Source organism: Muscardinus avellanarius (assembly GCF_963383645.1).
Source record: "Muscardinus avellanarius genome assembly, chromosome: 6".
Taxonomy (NCBI): domain Eukaryota; kingdom Metazoa; phylum Chordata; class Mammalia; order Rodentia; family Gliridae; genus Muscardinus; species Muscardinus avellanarius.
In genome coordinates this window covers 75,101,958-75,125,738 of record NC_137791.1, presented here as the reverse complement: position 1 = coordinate 75,125,738, position 23,781 = coordinate 75,101,958, and the positions used below count along the sequence as shown (strand labels likewise).

At 39.4% G+C, this 23,781-nt stretch overlaps 1 protein-coding gene across 1 annotated transcript in view; it reads left to right on the top strand.

Annotated features, from left to right (window-relative positions):
* FRAS1 (Fraser extracellular matrix complex subunit 1) overlaps positions 1-23,781 on the top strand; it is a gene marked incomplete at its 3' end in the record, with an annotated part of 480,497 nt that overhangs the window by 338,083 nt on the left and 118,633 nt on the right. The window contains exons 31-35 of the mRNA XM_080697854.1: positions 4,947-5,125; positions 9,192-9,308; positions 18,343-18,457; positions 20,370-20,507; positions 22,465-22,497. Coding sequence (XP_080553980.1) covers positions 4,947-5,125; positions 9,192-9,308; positions 18,343-18,457; positions 20,370-20,507; positions 22,465-22,497 — 582 coding nt within the window. The remainder of the gene's footprint in view (positions 1-4,946; positions 5,126-9,191; positions 9,309-18,342; positions 18,458-20,369; positions 20,508-22,464; positions 22,498-23,781) is intronic.

Sequence of the window (23,781 nt, the reverse complement as noted above, 5' to 3'; positions counted from 1 at the left end):
AGAGGAAGAAAGCTGAGGTTGTTCAATGGAGGAGCTACATATGAATATGTGTAATAGTATAAATATAACATGGTTAACCAGGACACTCTCTATTGGGAGGGGGAAAGGAAATGCATGATGCACAATATAAATGTACACCACTTTCCATATGTTCCACTTATAACAAATAAAAATAATAAAAATAATAATTGTAAACATGCTGAAAAGGTACAAAAATAGTACAAAGAGCTATTGAATATCCTTTATCTTCTCTTAATATAAATATATGTATTTCATTTTTGCAGTACTGGGGATGGAACCCAGGGGCATTTTACCTCCAAGCTACACCCCCAGCCCTATTTTTTATTCTTTATTTTGAAACAGAGTCTCACTGAGTTGCAAAGGGCCTCACTAATAGATGAGGCTATCTGCAAACCTTGATCCTTCTGTCTCAGCCTCCCAAATACTGGGATTATAAGTGTGTGCCACTACACCCATCTCTCCTGTTAATATTTATGTAATCATAGAACAGTTATTTAAAACCAGCCAATTGACATTGTCCCAATACTATTAGTTAATCTGGAGACCTTGTTTAAATTTTGCCTATGTTCCCACTAGGGCTATTTTCCTGACCTAATCCCACATTGTATTTAATTCCATGGGTCCTTGGTCTCTTCCAATGTGACAGTTCCTCTATTTGTTTTAATGACTTGGGCGCATTTGCAAAGTGCTAGTCAGATATTAATAGATGTTGCTCAGTTTGAGTTCTCACCATGGGTTCCCACTACTGGAAAGTCATGCTTCCCCCTTTCTCAGCCCATCATTTCTGAAGGTGCACGTTGTTCCTAGGCCATACTGATGGTGAGGTTAACTTTGATTGCTGTAATAGTATAAATTATATCTGATATCTGCCACATTTCTCCACTGCAAAGTTACTCTTTTTCCACTTGTAATTAATAAAAACCTGTTCTTTTCATACTTTCAGCTGCTGATTTGAACCCAGGGGCATTCCACCTCCAAGTTATAATTCCAATCCCCCCCTTTTTTTTCTTTTCAAATGGGGTCTCACTAGTTTGGAGAGAGCCATGTAAAGTTGCTGAGGCTGACCTCAAACCTATGATCTTCCTGTCTAAATACTAGGATTTTAGGCATATACCTTCTAAATACTAGGATTTTAGGCATGTACCACTGCATCAGCAAGATAGGTAACATTTTAGTGCTTTTCTAAAAATCTATAATTCTGGTGATATATTAAATTCTTTATCTCTATCTTGATTATTAAAAGCCAAAAATTAAGCCCCCATATTTTATAGAAGCATCCTGTATTGTATTAAATATCAAACAGAACACTGCTTAATTTAGTGGCTTTAAACAGACAAAAGTTTGCCATTTCTGCTTAATAAATGCCATATATACTTTATTGTGACCCTTTCCTACTGTAACTTTCTTAATTAACTTCTTCCCATAACCATAATCTTTCTGTGCCTAGATCTTGCTATTAGTAATAATCAAATCACTTTACCCTGGGGAGCCATTCAGGAGTGATGATGAGAACCAGAGAGGATGAGATGTTAACAGAACACAAGTCTACTCACCTCCATAAATATCCTATAATTCTTATTAATCTATATAGTATGGAAGTGATTTTTTGTATGAAAAATAGACATATTTCATTAGAATTTGTTAGGAAAATTCTGCTTTTCTTTTCTTTTTTTTTTACTGCAAAATGTACAGCATTTATTCACATATAGACAAAAAGGCACAAATTCTACTAAAGAGTTCAACAAAAAAATACAGCTATCCTCAACTAGTTTTATAAATACTTTCAAAAAGGGGGTAGAAATAAATACAGGACAGGGTCGTGTAATATAAAATAGTTATCTCTATATATACTTTGTTTAATTTCTGATTTTTAACTCTTCATGCAGTTTTTTTTTCAATTTTAGCTGAATGGACACCAAGCTAGGCACATTGTGAAAAATCCTCTGTACAAGGTTACAAATGTAATGACGTTTGTCCATTTCAAAATAATTAAGATTTGTACACAACACATAAAACCCTTCATTTTGATTTTGTGTTTATAACCTAACATATGACATTCCAGGCAACTTTACAAATGTTTAACTAGCCTACATTTTGACATAATACATTGATCATAATCAAAGTTATTTCTTGGTCAGGATGCACAAGATTTAAAAAAAAAAAAAAAAGGAAATTGTTCCATACTAATAGAGTGCAAGTGGGTAGGTCAGGCTGCTTGCTGCCCCTTATGGCCACCTTATACAGAGTTCCCAGCGCCACATGAAACTAACTTACAAAGCTATCATTACACCATCAGAGAAACCGTGCTCTAGACCATTTACATTTCGAAGGAAAATATCTAGGAAATCAACAGTTGAATATTTTCTATTCTTCTCTTCACACTTTTATGAATATTTCCTTTCTGAATATTTTCCAACTTTACTCACACTAATAAACAATCCAGCTTCTGGGAAGCCATGTCTACTAACAGCATCTTATGGACTGAGAGAGATTTGTAATAAAATCTTTGACTTAGGTACCAGTGAGAAATAACACAAGAAGAAAACTAGAATGAGTTGGTATTCTGCACATGATTATATAAAGAACAGTGACGCCTTCCTTTCGTTTCAGTATTCCATTACCACCTAGGATATTATGCTCATTTTTAGCTTGAATTTAGTACATATAAATATTAGAATGAGTGCCTTGGGTAAGGAAATAGATTCATCCAGGGTAACTAAAATGTGCTACCAATTTTGGAAACAAAAAGTGCTGTCAGTTGCTCAAAATTTCTAATATAGTAAGATCTAGATATTCTCCCACAAAAGATTTTAAAAATAGATAAATAGACACAGTCTCTCCCCCCCCCTCTGGTTCACACCCTCATGTATGCACACACACACACACACACACACACACACACACACACACACACACACACCATCAATTTTTTCTTTCTCTCACCATCAAAGTGATAAGGTAGCTTCTTTCAGACTTATTGTTAGGTGCATTTTCAAGAGAATGTAGCTTGTTTTTAACAGTTCATTCATTTTTCAGTTTGGTCTTCACTGGAAGGCATATTCTTGTGAAATTTTAATTGTTTTTATAACACCTCTATATTTGTGATCTCACTTTAAGATAACAGTAGCTTCAGGTGAATAACATGCAGTAAAAACTTATTGGTGGTGTTTAAATTTAGATTTTCTTGCTTCAGCTCAACTAAAGTTTAAAGAATGATGGAGGACCAGGGTAGGAGCTCAGTGATAGAATGGTTACTTAACATGTGCAAGGTACTGGGTTCCATCCCCAGCACCGCAAAAAAGAAAAAAAGAAAAATACTAATGAAGGATGAGAAAACATGACCAGTTATTTAGCAGGGTAAATACTGATGCATGTACACAAAACAATAATGATTAAGATCGCTCGTGGCCAAGAGTATGAGCTTCAGATTCAAATCCCTACTCATCTCCTTACCACTTGTGTGACCTCCAACAAATTACTGAGCTTCTCTAACCCTAAATAACTTCTGTACAATGATAACATCAGTTAGAAGTTTTAAATAGAAATAACACTAAGAATGTGACCGAAATTCTTTTAAAGTGCTCATGAAGGATATACTACAGGTTGAATAGCCCTTATTTGAAATGCTTTAATCCATAAGTATTTCAGCTTTCAAAAAAAAATCAGAGGGGGATTTTTTGACATTTGCATGTATATAATGAGATATCTTTGGGATGGAACTCAAGACTAAACCCAAAATTTAATTTTGTTTCATATATACCTTCCACACATAGCCTGAAAGTAATTTTATACAGTATTTTCAATGTGCCTGCATCTTGGTTATGATCCGTAATAGGAGATGTGGTGTGGAATTTTCCACTGTGGCATCATGTTGGAACTTGGAGCATTTCAGATTTTGGTTTTTAGATTATAGATGCTTAACCTGTCTCATTTTACAAATGTACAACAGAGACTTAATGGAGTTTAAGTAAGTTCACACAGTTGAAAGTGGTGGAGGTGAGTTGAATCACTACATAGACAGCAGTGCCTGCCATATGTTTTCTAGCCTTAGCTATTAATATTTTCATTGAACAGAATCTCCCAATAATAGCTATCATTGATTTTTTACTATTTTTTCATTGTGTTTTTACCCCAAAATTTCTGGTTAGAAAACAATTTCTGTTGCATATAAAATTGTATATATATAAATGAATCCATTCAATGCCTAGTATTTGAGTGTTTGATTACAGCTTATACTATTTGAGTCTCCTTCTATAATTTTAATATATACAAGTCAGCAACTTTATACATGAATTGCCCTTGAATGACCTGTATCTTCTAGCTAAAAAACTGGGAATTCTGGGTCTACAGGTGAACTCAGTGATACGTGAGCTCTTTGTTAAGATACTTTCTTTTTTAAATTTTTTTATTGGTACATTGTAGTCATACATCTTAATAGGATACAAGATGGTGGAGGCATATTCTTTCCTTCATCTTAGATAAAGATAAGGAGTATGGCTCTGGGTTTAATCTGAGTATTAAAGAAGAAGAAAACAAAAGAAAAAATTCATTTCTTTTTTTCTTTCCTTTTCTTTATTTCTTTTTCTTTTTGTAATAGAGATTGAACCCAGAGGTATTCTACCTCCGCGATAGACCTACAAAACAATTTCATTTCTTATCTTGAAACAGAGTCTAAGTTACTGGTCTCACTATGTTGCTGAGACTGACCTTGTACCTGTGATCCTCCTGTCTCAGCCTCCCAAGTACTTGAATTACAGGTGTTGGCCACCATGCCTGGCTGATAATTTCTCTTCGGTTAAAAAATGTTGATAGATGCACCAATAAAATAATAAGTAAATAAAAATAATGATAGGAAAGGAGAAGGCCTCTGATTCCTTTCCCCAGAGTCCCTCACTAACTACAACTGCGGGCCTGTGCTCTCCTAGGTGAGGTGGTCCTTCTGGTGAACATGCCTGCAGACAGTCCTGCAGAGGAGGGACAGCACCTACCTGATGGGAGGATGGCAACCCCCACCAGCTCCTTCACCCAGCAGGACATCGATGAAGGCATCCTGTGGTACCGGCACTCAGGAGCCTCCACCCAGAGCGATGCCTTCAGCTTCCAGGTACCCTCTGCTTCCTGACTCTCCTGAAGTCTGATAAATGTCATCACTGTTATTTATACACAATGTGGGCAATTTTTTACAACTATCTGGAAACCATATTTGGGGGAAGCAAAATGTAATTGCTAGCATTAAGAGCTTTTAAACTCTATTCAGATGCATGGGTGTCTTGAGCGTCGTCACCACCACCACCACCAACAACAACAAATTTATTTTAAGTAATGCCAAAGGGTTCCAAAAAATTCTTAAAACTGTAGTCACACTTATGCTAGGTGTGGTGACGCATGTTTGTAATCCCAGTACTTGGGAGACTGAGACAGGAGGATTGTGCAGGCTTGAAACCAGCCTCAGCTACTTAAGCTCTCAGCAATTTAGTGAGACCCTGTTTCCAAATAACACACACACACACACACACACACACACACACACACACACACACTGCAAAGACACTTTATGGAAGGGGAAAAAAAAACCCTTTTTTAAGTGTTCTTGGAACATTCACCATCTTATGATAATACTGTGGACTTACAGCCAAACTCAAAAGGTTTGGGTTGAGTTCTGCCTCTTATTAGCTACAAATCTTTAGGCAAATTACGTGGACAACATCCTGGGGCTTCAGTTTCACTGTCTGTGAAATAGAAATATGGAGAAGATGTCGTTAATATGTTAATTAACTAGCATTTAGAATACTGCCTATCAAAATAGTAAGCACTACACAAGGGTTTGTTAATACCATTTATAAAAATTGATAAGATGCTAGATCATATGGAGACCTGCAGTAAATTAAAGAATGGGGAATTATGCTGGGTACATTCTCTGGCCATTATGAATATGTTAGGTATTAATAAACTTAGAATATTTTAAATGCCTTCATAACTACTACATCTTAAAGAAATCAAAACAGTATACTATTAAGAAATATTGATGAGGAGAAATAACTTATCAAAAAATTAAGTGATGTGGACAAAATTATACTTGAAAGAAAGTTGATGGTAGCGCTACTTATTAAGCAGGAAAGCACAAAAATAAATGAAGTAAATATTTAACTCAAGAAGATAGAGAACCTCAAGGGAAACCTAAGGAAAGCAAGAGGGAGTAATTCATACAGATAAGCAGAGGAATCGGTTAATTACAAAATGCTGGAAATGATGAATGAGTACAAAACCCGATTCCTTGAAAACACCAATAAAATTAGTCAAACCTCTGGCAAGTTCAATTTAGAAATAAAGAATTAAACCAAAATGCAATGAAATAAGGAATTTTGAATAAGAATGTTTAAGCAGGGACACAGAGAAGAATTTAGTAAATTGTCAGACGAAATCTATACATTCCTGGTGATTAGCCAAAGCAGTGTCACCCAGAAGTCTTGAGGTCTTTCTTTTGTCTAAGAATCCAGTTGGGAATAAACTAACCATGATAGCTCACCTTGTTAAAATTACTATCCATTTTGCTTCTGATGCTTGTTGTGTACATCTTCATAGCCTAATTTGTATTGTGTAAAAGATGTGTTTTTCCAAAGAGTCAGTTGAAATAAATCCAGAAACCATTAAAACGAGATTATAGCATGGAATGTCCAGTGTGTGACCAAATGCGGTGTGCTTTTGGCACCGATTAACTTTTCATTTTTTAGCACCTAGGGACTGCAGCAGTCATAAGAGAATGTGTTGGAAGGGAGGCAAAGACCTCAATCAGAAGAAGTCACTGCAGCAAACTAGGATTCAGGGATCTACCTTTTTCCTTACAGGGTCAGGAGAAAGAATGTTGTTAAAATAGAGCATTTTTCTGGAAGGGGATTCTGAGCACCTGCTGAAAATAATATTTGAGGTTTTTGCTTTTGATAGTTTATTACTACATGGCTATATAAAATATTAAAAATAACAGACTAAAAGTTACTAATTAAAAAAACACCCTACAGTGTAACTTATCCAACTAAATATCATTCCTCAGAAAATGGCTCTCTCCCTGGAGAGTCTCCACACTTTTTGCAAAAAAAATGTTTAGAGCTGTATTTGAAAATACTTTCAAAGTGTGTAAAATATTCTTTTGAATATTCTCAATAATGACGTATCATTCTTTGGAGTAGATTTCAAAATATACCAAAATAGCCAAAAGTCATTCAGAATCAGATTTGGTAAGAAAAAAGAGTGGTAATTATTATTATTTTTTACTAAAATGAGGAGTAATTATGAAGTAATGAGCTTGGCTTTCTTATGTGATTTGTGAACTCCCTCTGAAAGCATTCCAAAAAATGTATTTTGAACACTGACAGCATCTTTACTGTGAATATGAAACAACTCTTTGAGATTATGTTTTCCTAGACATAAAAGTTTTGGTGTGTTTGTTTTTTAAGGTCTTGTTGTTTTATAGGCTTGCCTCATATTTTGATTTGAAATGCACAGATACTATAGCCACATGCTAAAATAAATGGTTAGCAACTTTTCCCATTTATCATTTTAGTGTCCCTAAAGTATTTTAAACCAAAAAAGATGCTGTCCTAATGATTCTTTTTTTCTTCATTTTCCCCCTTAAAGCAGAAAGTGCAATATAATGAGTTGTATAGCTTTAATTCCATTTTAATGTTGATGTGCTGTCATGAGCCATCAATGCATCCCATCTGTTACTTTCCGTGTAAGACTTGGGATTTAGGTAATGTACTTGCATTTAAAAATAGAGATGTTCTAGTGAGAAGAAAGCATGCACATTCACAGTCCTGTTTTGTGTAGGAAATGGCCCCAGTTTTGGTATATTCAGATCACCTTGACATAGCCTTAGGGGACAGAGTTTGGAAAAAAAAAAACAAACTTATTTCACTACCAGTCTTTAATTGGAAACCAGACTGACTCACTTGCTTAGCAAATATTCCCAGTTTTACTACCTACCCAATGCCTTGTTTTTTCTCCTTAAGAGATAGGATAACATATTTCCTGCTTCTTAAATGTTCTTACGCTCCCAATGTAAGTCATCTTGACCAGTGGAAAGATTACAAACCCAACTGACTTAGCTAAACTCTTCCACTTATTAGATTTGTGACTTACATGTTGCTTTTATTTTTGATCTCCAGTTTTTTTCATCTGTAAAACAGAGAATAATAAGAAGATACCTTTTTAAAAGCAGGTAGTACAGTGTTAAGCCTGTGCTAGGTGATCATCAAATTATAGCTATTGTTATTAATACTAGTTATAACAAAAATTATGAGACGTCTCCTTGAAGATACACAGGTGTTCTGAAACTGGATCCCAGGTCCGAGATATGATCCAGACAGACTTAAGAAGACAGTTTTTCTGTTGGTTGTAACTGCTGTTCCTGCCTTCTGTCTCACAATTTGCAGGACCCTCCCTGCCTCTCATCATATGGAATGGATGTGGCTACATGTGGCCAAGCAGGACTTAGCAGTTCTTGTGACAAGACTAAAGTGGCGCAAATGGTGCAGAGACAGGAGAGTTTAAGGGAGCAGAAGCTCAGTGGCTCTGAGAGAAAGCAGGAAGCTACCCAGGAAAAGCATAATTTTTCAGCATTTTTGAAGCAAGAAAAACTTTATTTTATGGCTGCTATCTGAAGTATAAATGTTATTAGACTTGTTCTGCATTGATGAAGCTGAGATTTGTCCTTGATGGTCTAGATATAGATATCTATGCTAAGTAAAGATGAAAGAATAGAATAGAAATCATATGTTACACACTTATAATATCATACTTCAAAAAAGTATGATTATATCATAAAAATGAGAATATACAATTGTGTGTAAATGTAGATATTTCTGCACGGGAAAAAGGATTAACTGAAATGCCTCAATATATTAGTAACCACTCTTTGCAGCTAATGAAATTCTAGATGAGTTTTTATTTCTTAATTATACTTTCCTGAGTTTTCAGAATTGCCTAAAATGCTTATATGTCTTTTTATAATCGATAAGTGATTAATAATAAAATATGAAGAGCAGAATGAAAATTGTATTGTAGGAGCATGCAGAATTCAAAGACAGTTGGCTTAAAGAAGGGAGGACTAAACACATGAGAATATCCTCCGCCAGCAGAAGACAGAGGCTCACCAGGATGATGTTGTGTTTCAGGTGTCCAGGGCCACTGATGCCCATCCCCACCTGGAGAGCCGTGTGTTCAACATTGCCATCTTACCACAGACGCCTGAGGCACCTAAACTCTCTCTGGGAACATCTCTCCATATGACAGTGAGTTGAGTGGAAGAGCTTGTGGTTTTCACTTGGAAGAGGCACATGGCACACGGTGTCCTTGTTTTGTATGAGTAAATGTTTGGCCCAGAACACAGGCCCCAGGGCCAACAATGGCAGCCCTGAAAACAGGTTTCTCATTAATTTGGAACACAAAAAAGGAAAACTAAAATTCCTAGAGATAAAATTCCTAGAGATAAAGGAAGATTACCTGGCCCCCATCTTGACATTCCATTCTTTGGCAAAGTCTTTATACAGCATCCCAGATAGCAGCAGGGCCTCTTTTTGAGTACTTGGAAGAAATTTTAGCACTATATTCATGTCATCAACATCATTTTTACTTATTTATTTATTTTATTGGTGCATTGCAGACATAAATCTTAATGGAATACAAGATGGTAGAGGCATATACACACATCACTTATTTAGCCCTTCTCCAATTCCCTCCCCATTCCCTCCCCTTCCTCCTTCTCATGTTGGGCTTAATGATTGATTTTGATATGTTTATGAATGTACATCATGTACATTAGAGAGTTTCCCTCTTCCCGCCTCCCATCACCCCCAGCTAGACCTCCCTATTTGCTCATCTATGGTTTCTCCTCCTTCATCTCGAGTTCCTCCTATGACCCTTTATCTCCCTAGCTTCTGCATATTCAAGAGAGCATCAATTTCTTAGATTTTGTGACTGATTAATCTCACTTAGCAAAATATTCTCCAGTGCCATCCATTTCCCTGTAAATAAGGTAATTTTTTTCTCCTCGATGGCTGAGTAAAATTTCATTGTGTATATATCCCTTAGTTTTGTAATCCATTCATTTGTTGATGGACATCTTGGCTGCTTCCGTAGTTTGGCAATGGTGAACTGTGAGGCTATGAACATAGGTATGCATGAATTAGTTTGGTAGTTTGGTTTCCATTTTTGGGTAGATACCCAGAAGTGGTATTTGTTGGATCATATGGTAAGTTCATTCACATTCTTCTGAGGATTCTCCATACTGTTTTCCAAAGTGGTTGCAGAAATTTGCAATCCCGCCAACAATGTGGTAGAGTTCCCACTTCTCCCACTTCTTGTGTTTTTAAGATTGCCATTCTAGTTGGAATTAGGTAAAATCTCAGGGTAGTTTTGATTTGCATCTCCCTGATTGCTAATGATGTTGAGCATTTTTTAATACATTTATTAGCCATTTCACTCCCACACATAGGCAGAGGTAAAAAACATTCTCAATGAGACCCCAAAGGCACAAGAAACTAAAAGACCGATTAATACCTGGTATTGCATTAAACTAAAGAGCTTCTGTATAGTAAAGGCAATTCTAAAGAACCTCAAAAGAGAGCCGAGAGAATAGGAAAAATTTTTTTCCAACTATTCCTCCAATAGAGGATTTATATCTAGAATACACAGAGAACTCAAAAAGTCAGCAGTAAGAAAACAAATAACCCAATCAAAAACCGGGCAAGTGAACTAAATAGACATTTCACATCAATACCATTTGAGGACCATTTGAGGATTATTGTTCAGCTAGTTATAGCACCACCTAGTTGGAGAAACTGTTATCAACTTTTTTTTTTTTTTTTTTTTTTTTTGGTGGTACTGGGGTTCCTGGAAGCCCTTCTACCTCTGGACTACACTCCCAGACATATTTTATACCTTTTTTTAAAATTTGGAAACAGGATCTCTTAAGCCAGCGTGGCTGACTTCGAACCTGCGCTATCCTCCTGTCTCCACCTCCCAAGCGCGGGGATTACAAGCATGTGCCACCACGCCCGGCTATTATCCACTTTTTAAAAACCCTATTAGAAGTATTCCTTGTGCCGAGAGTGTTGGTGCACGCTTATAATCCCAGCATTTGGGAGGCTGAGAGAGGAGGATCGCGGTTTGTGGACAGCCTCAGCTACTACCTAGTGAGGTTCTTTGCAGCTCAGTGGGACCCTATTTCAAAATAATAAAAAAAATAGGGCTGGGGGTGTAGCTCAGAGGAAGAATGCCCCTAGGTTCCATCCCCAGTACCACACACACACACACACACACACACACACACACACACACACACACACAGACCAACGTATTCCTTGTACTATAAGTTTCCTGGAGAAGGCGATATCAATGCTGAATTCAGAGAGATCAGTTAGCGATGGATGTTCCAAGTGAAAATTTGGAGACAGGTTGGGTGGAATGGAGAGCTGATGGTAAAGGGCACCCGAAAGACCAAGGGGCAAGAAAGCATAGGACTGCTGGAAAATTGCAAATATTCGAATCAGACTGAAGAAATTAGGAAGATACAGGAGGTGGAGTGGGAATGGGGAGGTCATGGTACCAGCTAGAGAAGGCTTTGTGTGCTGTGTGTGAAAGATATGGTGTAAAGAAAGAGCAGAAGAAAGGTGCCACCTAAGTTAGCCCATGAAGCACAGTGCAGACCAATAGGAACTCCACTGTAACCCTGTGTATAGGGTACGCGGAACGCCACATCCCCTATTCCAGACAGCCACAAGTATGCATGTCCTCGTAAATTAATATGATGGATCCATGTCTTAGTTAGCACCCACATAATTATACTCAAAGTCGCATATCAGCCTTGAGCCACAACAAAGACAGCGGCGATAGTTTCAGAAATTATGGGTCTGGGGCATGACAGAGACATAAAGGGGAAAATAGAAAGTTTTTAATGAATAGCTGGTATTGGCATTTCCACCGTAAACCATAATTTAAAGAAATCATAATTCAGCAGCACTATAAAGTCCATAATTCATCATTCTGACTGGAGGAACTTGGACCAGAATTTTCTCTAAACTGTAAAGAAAAATGTGCATACACATTTCTTGCCAAATGCTAATGCAGTATTATTTTGAGTGTGTGTGCGTGGGGTGGGGAGGAATGGGCCAGGAGCCATGAAGATGTTGCTGTTCTGCTGTGGCCTCTGAAGAGACTTTTCAGGTTGCTTAACCCTTAAAATACCAATTTGCATGTTTGCAAATTGCTGTCCAGCTGAAACTTAGACTTAACTCAAAAGTTAGTTTACTGGCTGTGTGTGGTGATACATGCCTGTAATCCCAATATTTAAGAGACGAAGACAGGAGGATCACAGGTTCAAGGCCAGTCCCAGAAACATAGCAAGACCCTCAACAACTTAGCAAGGCCCTATTTCAAAATAGAAAATTAAAGAAAAGGAGTGGGAGGTATGGCTTGAAGATAGAATACCCCTGGATTTAATCACCAGTACAAAAAAAAATGTTTTCTATAAAATGAGATTTATTAACCTTTTATGTTACTTAAAGCATATAGATTATGTTTCTTTTGACACAAATTAGGGCCATTATTGTAGGGACCTCCTTGTAATTTGTAATAAAAATGCATTTTCATTTAAGTGATTTGGACTTACCTAAATACAAAATTTTATACACATTTGACAAATACATTTGAATACATGTGTAAAGTATATACATGGTATATTCGTATAGGTTCTTAAAAGTAGAAGTCGACCTCCCCATTCATCCAGTCATTCACTCATCAACACTGTTTTAAAATATGATCTTTAGTGGTGCATTGCGGTCTCACATCATAGTGAAGTTCTGAGTGATAGGGACGTGCCTGCACATGGCCCTTGATGTGTAAACATAAACACTTTTGAGCTCCCACTTTATGTCGAGTGCTATGGAAGGCATTGGAGATTCAATGACCTTAAAACACAGTCTCTGTTCTCAAGGAACTCTAAGTCTGAAAGAGGAGACAGGCAAATGAGCAGTGACAGTACAGTGATCAATGCTGGGTCAGAGCAGTGTTGAGGGAACGAATGGAAGGGCACAGAGTGCAGCGGGGCATGGGAGAGGGTCGTGGATGGCTTCCTCTAGGAGAAGAACTGAGCAGATTGGGTGTAAATTATCTTAAGATCAGAGTTCTTGAGACCTCAAGCCTAAGCCTGTGTTAAAGTTAAACATAAAGTTTGTTACAACACAGATTATTGGAGCCTACTCCAGAATTTCTAGTTAGCTGATCTAGGGTAGAGTCAATAATCTGCATTTCAAGCCAGGCATGGTGGTGCATGCCTGTGATCCCAGTACTTGGGAGGCTGAGACAGGAAAATCCCAAGTTCAAGGCCAATGTCAGTAACTTAGTGAGGCCCTCAGCAAACATAGTTATTTCAAAATAGAAAATAAAAAAGTGCTGGAGATCTAGGTCAGAGGTAGAATGTCCCTGCTTCAATACCCAATACCCCCTCCCTACACACACACACACACACACACACACACACACACACACACAAATATTCATTTTAAAATGACCTCCCAAGTGATGCTGCTCAGATCACCACACTCAAAAAACCACTGGTCTAGACTAAAAACAAGGGACATGGAGGGGGTAAGAGGGAATTTATCCCAGGCAACAGGACCAGCACATAGAAAAGATAGTTACAAGAGAACATATCATATTTGAGGAATTATTAGTAGTTTGGTTGGCTGGAGCATAAATCCCTAGGTGTAAAAGAAGTTCCCATTTTGTCCTCAGAGACTGTCGGTGTCAAAGGATTTATAGCAGAAACCTGCCATGGTCAGATTATTAATGATCAGTTTTGGAGGAGCATGTGGCTACAGGGTAGAGAACACGTTGGATGGAGGCTACACAGAAAACAAATGGACTGCCGGTCATGGTGGCACACAAATGTCTCAGTATTTGGAAGGCTGAGACAGGAGGATCACGGTTCATGGACAGCCTCAACTACTTAGTGAGGCCCTTTGTAACTCAATGAGACCCTGTTTCAAAATAAAGAATAAGAGATAGGACTGGGTGTGTAGCTTGGAGGTAGAATGTCCCTGGGTTCCATCCCCAGTACCGTAAAACAAACAAAAAAACAAACAAACAACCAAATGGACTATCACAGTCCCTAGAACAAGAAAGGTTGGGGAACCCCATTCAGTGGCAGTAAGGGCTAAGGGATGGGGAGATCTTAAAGAGATACTTGCACTACCACATTCATTGTAGCATTATTCACAAAGGCCAAGAGATGGGAGTGACCTAAATGTCCTCAAAGTCCATTGACAGGCTGGTGTACTAGTGCACACCTGAAATCCCAGTATCTGGGAGGTTAAGACAAGAAGATTGGATTACAGGTTTGAGGACAACCATAGCAAGTTAGTGAGGCTCTCAGCAATCTAATGAGACCCTGTTTAAAAAAAGAAAAAGATGGCCGGGCGTGGTGGCGCAAGCTTGTAATCCCCACGCTTGGGAGGCAGAGACAGGAGGATCGCGCAGGTTCGAAGCCAGCCGCGCGCGCTGGCTTAGGAGACCCTGTTTCCAAATATAAAATGTAAAAAGAGGTCTGGGAGTGTAGCCCGGAGGTAGAAGGGCTTCCAGGAACCCCAGTACCACCAAAAAAATAAATAAATAAAAAAAATAAAAAATAAATAAATAAATAGAAAAAGAAAAATGAAAAGATCACACATGCTTGTAATTCCAGCATTCGGGAGGCAGAGACTGGAGGATTGCGGTTCATGGACAGCCTCAGCTACTTAGCGAGGCCCTTTGCAACTCAATGAGACCCTGTTTCAAAAGTGAAAATACTAAAAAAAATTGGACTGGGGGTGTAGTTCAGAGGTGCCATGCCCTTGGGTTCCATTCTCAGTACCAAAAAAAAAAAAAAAAAGAAAAAGAAAAAGAAAAGAACAGAGAGTATAGATCAGAGGTAGAAATCCCTAGTATCACAAAAAAATAAAAAGTCCACTGACAGACAAATGGGCAAATAAAATGTGATGTATGAATTAAACATATAATTTATATATATTTAATATTGCTCAATCAATACAATTTGATATTATTCAAATTGTAAATTTGATATATTCAATCTTAAAAAGAAGGCAGTCCCATCACATGTTACGACATGGATGGATGGATCTTGACATCATCCTAAGTGAAACAAGCCCATTCAGAAGTGACAGATCTGCGTGGGCTTAGGTGAGGCATCTAGAAGTAGCCGGACTCTTAGAAAAAGAGAGTCGAATGGAAGTTTCCAGAGGCACAAGGGGTGTGGGAGAGGGAGAAAAGGGAAGCTTTCCAATAGATATAGAGTTTTAGTTTTGCAGCATGGAAAAGTTCTAGATATCTGTGGTGTACAGCACTGTGCATGCAGTTACCACTGCTACACTGTACAGTTAAATGGTAAATCTGATGAGGGGAAAAAGAGATTTAGAGACACAGTGGCCAATTAGACCGTTTCTGAAAATATGGAGGGACCTCATTGAGATCAGGAAAAAGGGGGGAGGCAGGGGGACTCGAGATATCTTTATAAAGGGTGTGCTGAAGCACAGTGAGTGAATGTGAGAAAAATAGATGTGAATTTGCAGGTGTGGGATGTGTGCACGTGTGTGGGGGGTATTTGTACATCTGTATGTATGTACTTGTGTGTGTGTGTGTGTGTGTGTGTGTGTGTGTGTGTTCATGTGTGTGCGCATTGGGGACTTAGATCACAAAGGGCTCGTGGGTCATCTTAATATCATGGCTTTTGCTCTGAGATGCAGCCATTGCCAAGCGCTGAGCAGAGGTCCAGTGTCCTTGATAAAAGCATCACATTGGCTACTGTCCTGGAGTAGACCTGAGGGAGGGGAGAGCGCAATCGGGAGGCCATTGCGGGGACCCCAGGGAGAGACTGGCTGTGAGCAGAGTGTGTCAGAGGAGGTGGGAGAAAGATTTGGAGCCTGTATATATTCAGAGGTAATATGGGTATAATGAAAATCATTATTCTGTGATCTCCTTTTGTTGGCAGAGAACATTATTAAAAATGTCTTGTGTAATGATTTCCATGAAGTTTAACCTCTCATTTCTTTCTATGTTTAATTGATAAATATTGAACACTCCAAACAGCCAGTATTAAAATTGATTCTGTTTTTATATATCTCCACCTCAATATTGCTTTCTTCATGGAACAAAGTCCTCACTTTTTCTATCCAGACTCTATTTCTATTAGTAGGGGAAAAAAAGTATCCATAAATTCATAAATTCTAGAACAGAATATTTGTTGTCTTGGCAGGAACATAATTTTCTTTTTTCATAGGCCTATGTCCATGATAATTCTCTCTTCTTATAACATTATCATTTTAGGGATGTCTAGATTTTTTAAAGTATTCCATAACACTATGAAAATTTTCAGTCATTATAATGGTTTGAGATTAGAAATGGCAAATGGCACTGAATAAGCTACTAAGCCTGTATTTTTGTCCATGTATCTGTGTCCGTGTGTGTGTGTGTGTGTGTGTGTGTGTGTGTGTGTGTGTGTGTATACACATGGATAGGCTGTAAACACCTTATGTAGGGCATATATTTTTAATTTGTTGCCCTTACTTGTTTTATTTTAGGGCAGGAGACCAGCTGCTATTCATAATTCTAATTTTCCGAGCTCATTACATTCCAGACCTGAGCAAGGGCCTGAAATATGACTCTTTACTGTAAGGGGACTGTCCTAACCTGCAGATGCTGCCTCTCCCCGGGACAAGTATGCCTTGGGGACAATTAGGAAGCAACTGCAGCCTTCAATCTTTTCATGGTTAAAGGGAAGAACACCACTCCCTCCTCTAGGAGAATGACTGCACCCCACTTAATCCTTTCCTAAATGGGGAAATTCCTTCTAAAAGCAGCAGAGCTTCAAAGAGCAGAAGAGCATGTCAAACTCTAACTGACCTTCAAGAGTCAGTGAGGCAAAGCCTGCGACAAGCAGGATATTTTTGTTCTGTTTTAAAACAGCATGTATGACCCAAGCAAAGGCTGGTGCTTATACTGGTTTCCAGTTTCTTCTGTCCACACTGTCATGCCAAGTCCTGGGAGTCTGAATGGTTCCCTTTTTGATTTTCAGTGTTGTCCCTATTGGTGGGTAGAGGATGTACACAGGAGCGTGAAAACTATATACACATCAGCCTCTGACTGACATGGCCTGATTCAGTCATTGTTGGTAGGTTGGGTGCCCCCCCCTCATAGGACCCTGCAACTGGGACAGAAGGCCCCAGAAGCCAGAAGCAGAGGAGGGGCAGACTCCAGATATCGCGAGAGGACTGGCATTCTCTCATCTCACTACCCCCCACCCCCAAGACCCTGGCTACTTAAATCCCCTCGGGTCCTCTCTCCAGCGTGACTCTGCTGACCAATATCCCCCACCCCGCACACACACAATATTGATCAGCAGACCTTGCCAGAAGATGCCAATTAATTAAAGGTGCCTGGTCTTACAGTTCTTTGCTGGATTTTGCCTCCCTTGCGACTTCCACTTAATTTCAGTGTTACAATTTTGTTCTGAAAGCTAGAAAAGCAAAGCAGTATCTAGTTCTTCTGAATAGTAGAATGGAAACAGAGAGAAATGTTGGCTATTTTTCTAAGCTTAGGTAAACATGCAGCTCTGAAGGCAAATAGTGAGGCTCTTCTGGTGTTTGAGGTGGGTTCATCTTTAGCGCTTTGAAACGGAAAAACATCGTGTTTCCCCAGAAAGCATCAGAGTTCCTGTTAGCAAAGCGAGGGTCGGAGCAATGCTCTTAAGAACCTCCTAAGCCAGAGCTTAAACCTTGCAGCTGAGTCCTCAGAACTTCTTACCAGATTCAACATTAGCCCATTAAGTTCAAGGAGCAGAGATGTGGAGCCAGCTGTGAGTCACAGCACAGCCAGCTCTGGTGCCTTGCTTCCCAACATGTTCCAGTGTAAACTCCACCTGGAGAAAAATAATCATACTGAACCCGTGCAGCGTGCACTGGTATCAAGCTCAGGGCAGGAGAGAAGACTCAAAGAATAAGGCAACCTGAAGAGAGCTTACTGAGCCTGAAACCAGATTCCAGTTTTGAAACCCTGGAGGAAATTTTGCTAAATGTGACTAATTTAATGACCAGAGTGAATTTTTAATAAGATTTTAAATTTTCACTTTTTTCCTTCCTTCTCTTTTTTCTTTTATTTTCCCCCCATATTTCTTTTCTATCCCCCCTCTCCTTTTGTCTCTGTTTTTTTTTTCATCAAAACATTGATTTTTTTTTTTTCATCAAACCATTTTCCTTTCTTCTTAACTTGGTTCAGGCTCGAGAAGATGGCTTGACTGTCATTCAGCCTCATTCTCTGTCCTTTGTGACCTCTGAGAAGTCCAGTGGAAAGATCATATACAATATCACTCTACCTCTACATCCAAACCAAGGTAAGGCATTTGGTAGATGACCTTTTGAGTGATGCTCTTGTCTTCTAGTTGTGGACAAGTCTTTAAAAACACTGTAGATTTGGCCAGGTGTGGTGGCACACACCTGTAATCTCACTACTTGGGAGGCTGAGACAGTAGGATCACAGGCTTGAGGTCAGCCTCAGCAACTTAGCAAGACCCTCAGAAAGACAATTTCTGAAAGACTTAGAAAGACTATTTCAAACTAAAAAGGGCTTAGGGTGTAGCTCAGAGGTAGAATGCCCTTGGGTTTAATCCCCAGTACCCAAATCAATCAATTAATAAAACAAACTTTGTAATTTTGGCTGCTTGTATACAACGAGATACTTGTTGAGGTGTTTAAGAATAATGATTATTCATCCCCCGTGCTCCTGTTCTCTAGTTTAAAACTGAGAGAGAGAGAGAGAGAGAGAGAGAGAGAGAGAGAGAGAGAGAGAGAGAGAGGATAGCAGAGTATGTTGACTTTGCCTGGGACAGAGCAGGACTGGAGCACACCGTGCCACTAGATTGAGCACTCTCTCCCACATACAGGTGGAACCAGCCACAGACACACAGAGCCATGGCCTGTAGGAACAGAGCCAGCCAGGATGGGGGCAACCAGGCCAAATTGAGTAGGTGCTAAGGACAAGAAGGTCTTTTAGAGCCCAAAGGGGTATTAAGTTCCTTTCCCAGTTGGATAAGTCACTCCCCCTCCCACAGGGGAACATGGAAATGTAGAACTGCAGTCAGAGGAGAGGTGGGCTGCCATCATTCCCCAGCATGTCAAGCTCTTAACAATGGTCTCAACTAATAAGCCTTTGCCTGACGGAGGTGTATCATCCCTCACAGAAAGGAAACAGCTTCTGTTAACACAGTTCTGCTCCCACCTCCCAACACTACCCACTGCCCCAGAAGAAAGCCTCTTCCATTACCAAATTACTCTTTTGATGAAAATCCAAAGGCATTTAGTAAAGGTAATTCTCCCCCCCTCCCCCCCTTTTTTTTAGGAGAAACTAGGGATTAAAATCAAGGGCATTCTACTTCTGAGCTATACTCTCAGACCTTTTAATTTTGAAACAGAATCTTTATAATTTTTTTGTAGGCTGGCCTCTTATCTTTAGCCTCCCAAGTTACTGAGATTACAGGCATGCACCACCATACCTGGCTCATCCTCCCCTTTCTTAACCTGCTAAATTATAATAGAGGTCTCCCTACAGTAAGAGTTCTTTGAGACCAGCAGCCTGGGCTGTCTTCTGGAGATTGGCCATCAGTCTTGGCATCTTCAAAGTTGAATTAGCTCGGCACCAAGCCACACATGTGCCCTCCTTTTAAAGAGTGATTAAGACTGAAAGGTGATCACAGTGTCAGTTCTGTACCTGCAGATTTATGAATGTCAGGCAAACCCACAGCCCCTAAAGCGCTGATCACATGCCAAGTAAGAGCTGAAAATTTAGTTCTTAGCATAATCAAGATTCATTTTCCTGTTGCCAAAGATCAGCACAGAGACTAAGGAGTTTCTGAAGAAAAGAGTGAAGACTAAGAAAAATAACTTTATAGCCTCATCAGACCAGTCTGTGCACGTCTCTGAAAGAGAGACTTGATTTTTTAATTGAAACCCAACTGGGAATTTCATAAACACAGCAATTCTACCATGTCTGTGGCTTCTGGAAGACTGTGTGGTCTCAGCTACATCAGACGCAGTAGTTTGCATCTTACTGTGGCTCATGTTCCATGAGTTCTAGTCATTTGGGGCTTTTGATTCCTCCTTTTCTTGAATAAATGGAGACTAGTACACCAAGAACAACCTGAGAGCAATCACTCCTGAGGATAAAAGACTCCTCCTATCGGTGAGCATGGCCATCCCGCCAGCCTTGAGGGTAACTGCTTATGCTCATGCTGGTCTCTTTCTCCCCAGGTATCATCGAGCACAGGGACCAGCCTCACTCTCCCATCCAATATTTCACACAGGAAGATATTAACCAGGGGAAAATCATGTACCGCCCTCCTTCTGCGGCCCCGCACCTCCAGGAGCTCATGGCCTTCTCCTTTGCTGGTACGGCTCTCTTCTCCACTGCTCCCTGTGATTCCTCACCTCCACCTCTCCCCACCTCTTTCCCTGGTGCCCTGGGCAGCTCAGTGACCCTGCTTTACAGCTCTTCAAAAGTAGCTTGCCATCCGTAATCCACTGCGAGCCTTCAGCTCAAGTCCATCTGTTTTTTCCTATTAATTCATCCATTAAGGTGAACATTGAGTGCACTGTAATTTCATGTCCCCTGGTGCCAGTCACTGAGTGAGACCTCTGTGGACAGTCATGGAGCTGCTCTGGGCCTGCTTGGGGATCTAGGTGTGGAGGCAATTGGAATGATGAATTGCACACTGAGAACGGACTCTGAAAAGGAAGAAGAATGTTCCATGGTGGAATTAGACATAGCAAGACTGAGCTTGACTAAGGGCTCAATGGAGGCTGGCCCAGAAAGGTACTAGGAGGAGAAGGATGGGTAGATGCTAAAGAGGTTACTGGTATATGTAGGGACAGTGGGGAAAGTGTTCCTGAAAGAAAGGCACAAACTCTCATTGCAGAGCCCCTGGTGAAAGAGAGAGCATGATGTTCTGGGGATTAAAAGAAGTCAGCGCTCCTGTAATGTGGAGGGTCAGTGTGTAGGGATGAGACACAGGCCAGATCTTCACCCCAAGAGCAGAAGGGGTGCAGGAGCTTTTAAAATATAGGTCAAGGCTTGGATAAGGGACTTGGACTGCAGTAATATGCATGCCCCTGAAAAAGAGGCCAGGAAGCCGGGTATGTGAGTGAGGGCACTCAATGGGAGGGCCCCCAGCCTCATGAAAGGACAGAGAATGCAGGTGACCTTCTTGGATTAACACCAAGGTTTGGTGAAAGACACCTTTTTAAAGAGTGAGTAGAAATATAATTGAGTTTTTCATTAAAGCCTGTGTATGTCTTTCTACTAAACCACGGTAGCCCTAAACCTGTCCACCTCATCTCTTTTCTTGGTCAGGTAGGCAAAGCTGCTGACTGGAGATCAGGTCCAAGTTTTAGTCCCAAATATTTCTATGCCTTTGGGTTACCCTAAAAATCTTGAAGTCTGTTCCTTTATGATCTCTTAAGATGCATGTACCACATAACACAATGGATATAGAGAATTACTTTTATATAGTAGATATATTCAAACAGAACAGCTGGTGATTTCTATGGTAAATGAACATGAGTTAAATAACCTTAGAGTTTTGTTGTTGATTATGGTAAACACATAAAGTGATATTTGCCATTATTTAATATAAGTTCAATTGTCCAGAAAATGGTTAACACCTCGATTAGTTTGAAAATCTCCAAGGCTAGGGAGAGGCCTTCTCTCTACGTTGCAACCCTTGTGTTATAGTAACTGGGGAGCTAATAGCCCATGAAAATGTTCATGGTTCTCTAGCCCCTATTTTATAAGACCTGCTTTACAAGAAACTCAAGATGTCCTGGGATTAGAGGAAAAGAAAACATGTCAGTGGTGGTTGAAGTAATTTCCAAATCTGTTACACTTGCCTAGAGTCTCTTCTGAGAGAGCAGAGTCCTGTCCTCTATAATCTACGGGCTAAATGCCACAAGATAAATCTCTCACACAGAGTGTATAAATCACCATCCTCAGCATCACTCAACTCTACAATAAAATTGACCCACCTGAGAGCATTGTCATTGATATATGACATCACCCACATTCACCAATTTGTAGGATTTTATGTACTGATAAAATGGGATCTGAATGGATGTATTATAAATCACTCTAAGGGAATAAAATTATTCTACTATGTGGTTCTTTCTGCTACTTGAAATTAATGCTGGCATCATTGAATTTGACATAATAGCAAGTGACCTACTGATCTTTTCTTAAATCAGCATAATTTAGGTTAAAACTCTTCTAACCTCCTCCTTATTTTAGTAGCTTCCCCTTATGTCTCTGATCCCAAAATATTTAGTATACTGATTTTGTCTTTCACTTTTTCAGGTCTTCCAGAATCAGTAAAATTCCACTTCACAGGTAAAGACTATAATCTCAATTTTATTAGTAAATGGAATTTTCTCTTATCAGTCCTTTCTTTGCTCTCTTCATCAATGTTTTTAGGTATATTCTAAGAGCTTAGAAGTTATGTGTCTTTTCTTCTAAAACAGATTTCTTCTAAAACAGTCACATCGCTAGTTAAATAGTAATTGCTTCATTTTGTATTTGTAGTAAAAAAAAAAATCTAACAAGGATGCCAAAGATTAGTGGTATGTAAGCCCTAATTCAGCTTGTTCTAATATTTGTTAAAGAGAGCTGATAGTAGTTAAGGTCTTGGACTCTGGAACCAGGCAACCCAAGGTTCCATCTACTCTGAAAAAGTTTCTTAATGAATCTGTACCTAAATGGCTCATCCATTAATGAAGATAATAATAATAATATATGAAAAGTCCCCCAAACAACAATTGGTAGATAATTCTTCTGGTGTTAGACTTGGTTGAGTAGTAGTTTTATGTAGTCTTTAATAGAGCCACTCTTTGTTTTTTTAAATACTTTTATGGGTGCACTGTAATCTCAGATCATAATGCAGTTCGTCATAATAGTGATACACATGCACACAGCACTTGGTAGGCTTTTCCCTGCACAGCCACTCTGAGTGTCTTGCTCCTGAAGGGAAATGTCTTATGATCAAAGCATGAGCTGAGGAACTTGAGTGTAGACGTAGACCTCAGGCGTCTAGTTTTAGATCACACCACCAGAAAAGCCGAGTGTCAAGGAACAAAAGCAGAGTCAGTGCTAGAGTCTAGGCTGGGCAACATAGGAAACAAGCTTTCCTGTTCTAAGTTAGACTGAGGCTGACCATAAATAGTACCTTTAAGTAGCCACCACAGGAGATTGACTCGCTCATTAAAATCAACCATCCAGCCAGGCGTGGTGACGCACGCTTGTAATCCCTGCGCTTGGGAGGCAGAGACAGGAGGATTGCGCAGGTTCGAAGCCAGCCACGCTGGCTTAAGAGACCCTGTTTCCAAATTTTAAAAAATTATAAAATAGGTCTGGGAGTGTAGCCCGGAAGTAGAAGGGTTTCCAGGAACCCCATACTACAAAAAAATAAAATAAAATAAAAAATCAACCATCCATGGGTCCTGTTACATTTCACATAGGGAGAAATCTTGGTGGGACAGAATTTCTTTTCTCGAATTCCCAGCGCTTCCTTTCTTCTGTGTGGGTTAAACACCACACTTGAGTCAGCAGGAAGTCTCTGTCATGCTGGTGATATAAAGCCTGGCATCAGCTCACTTCTAGTGATGAGCCTCTAAGTAA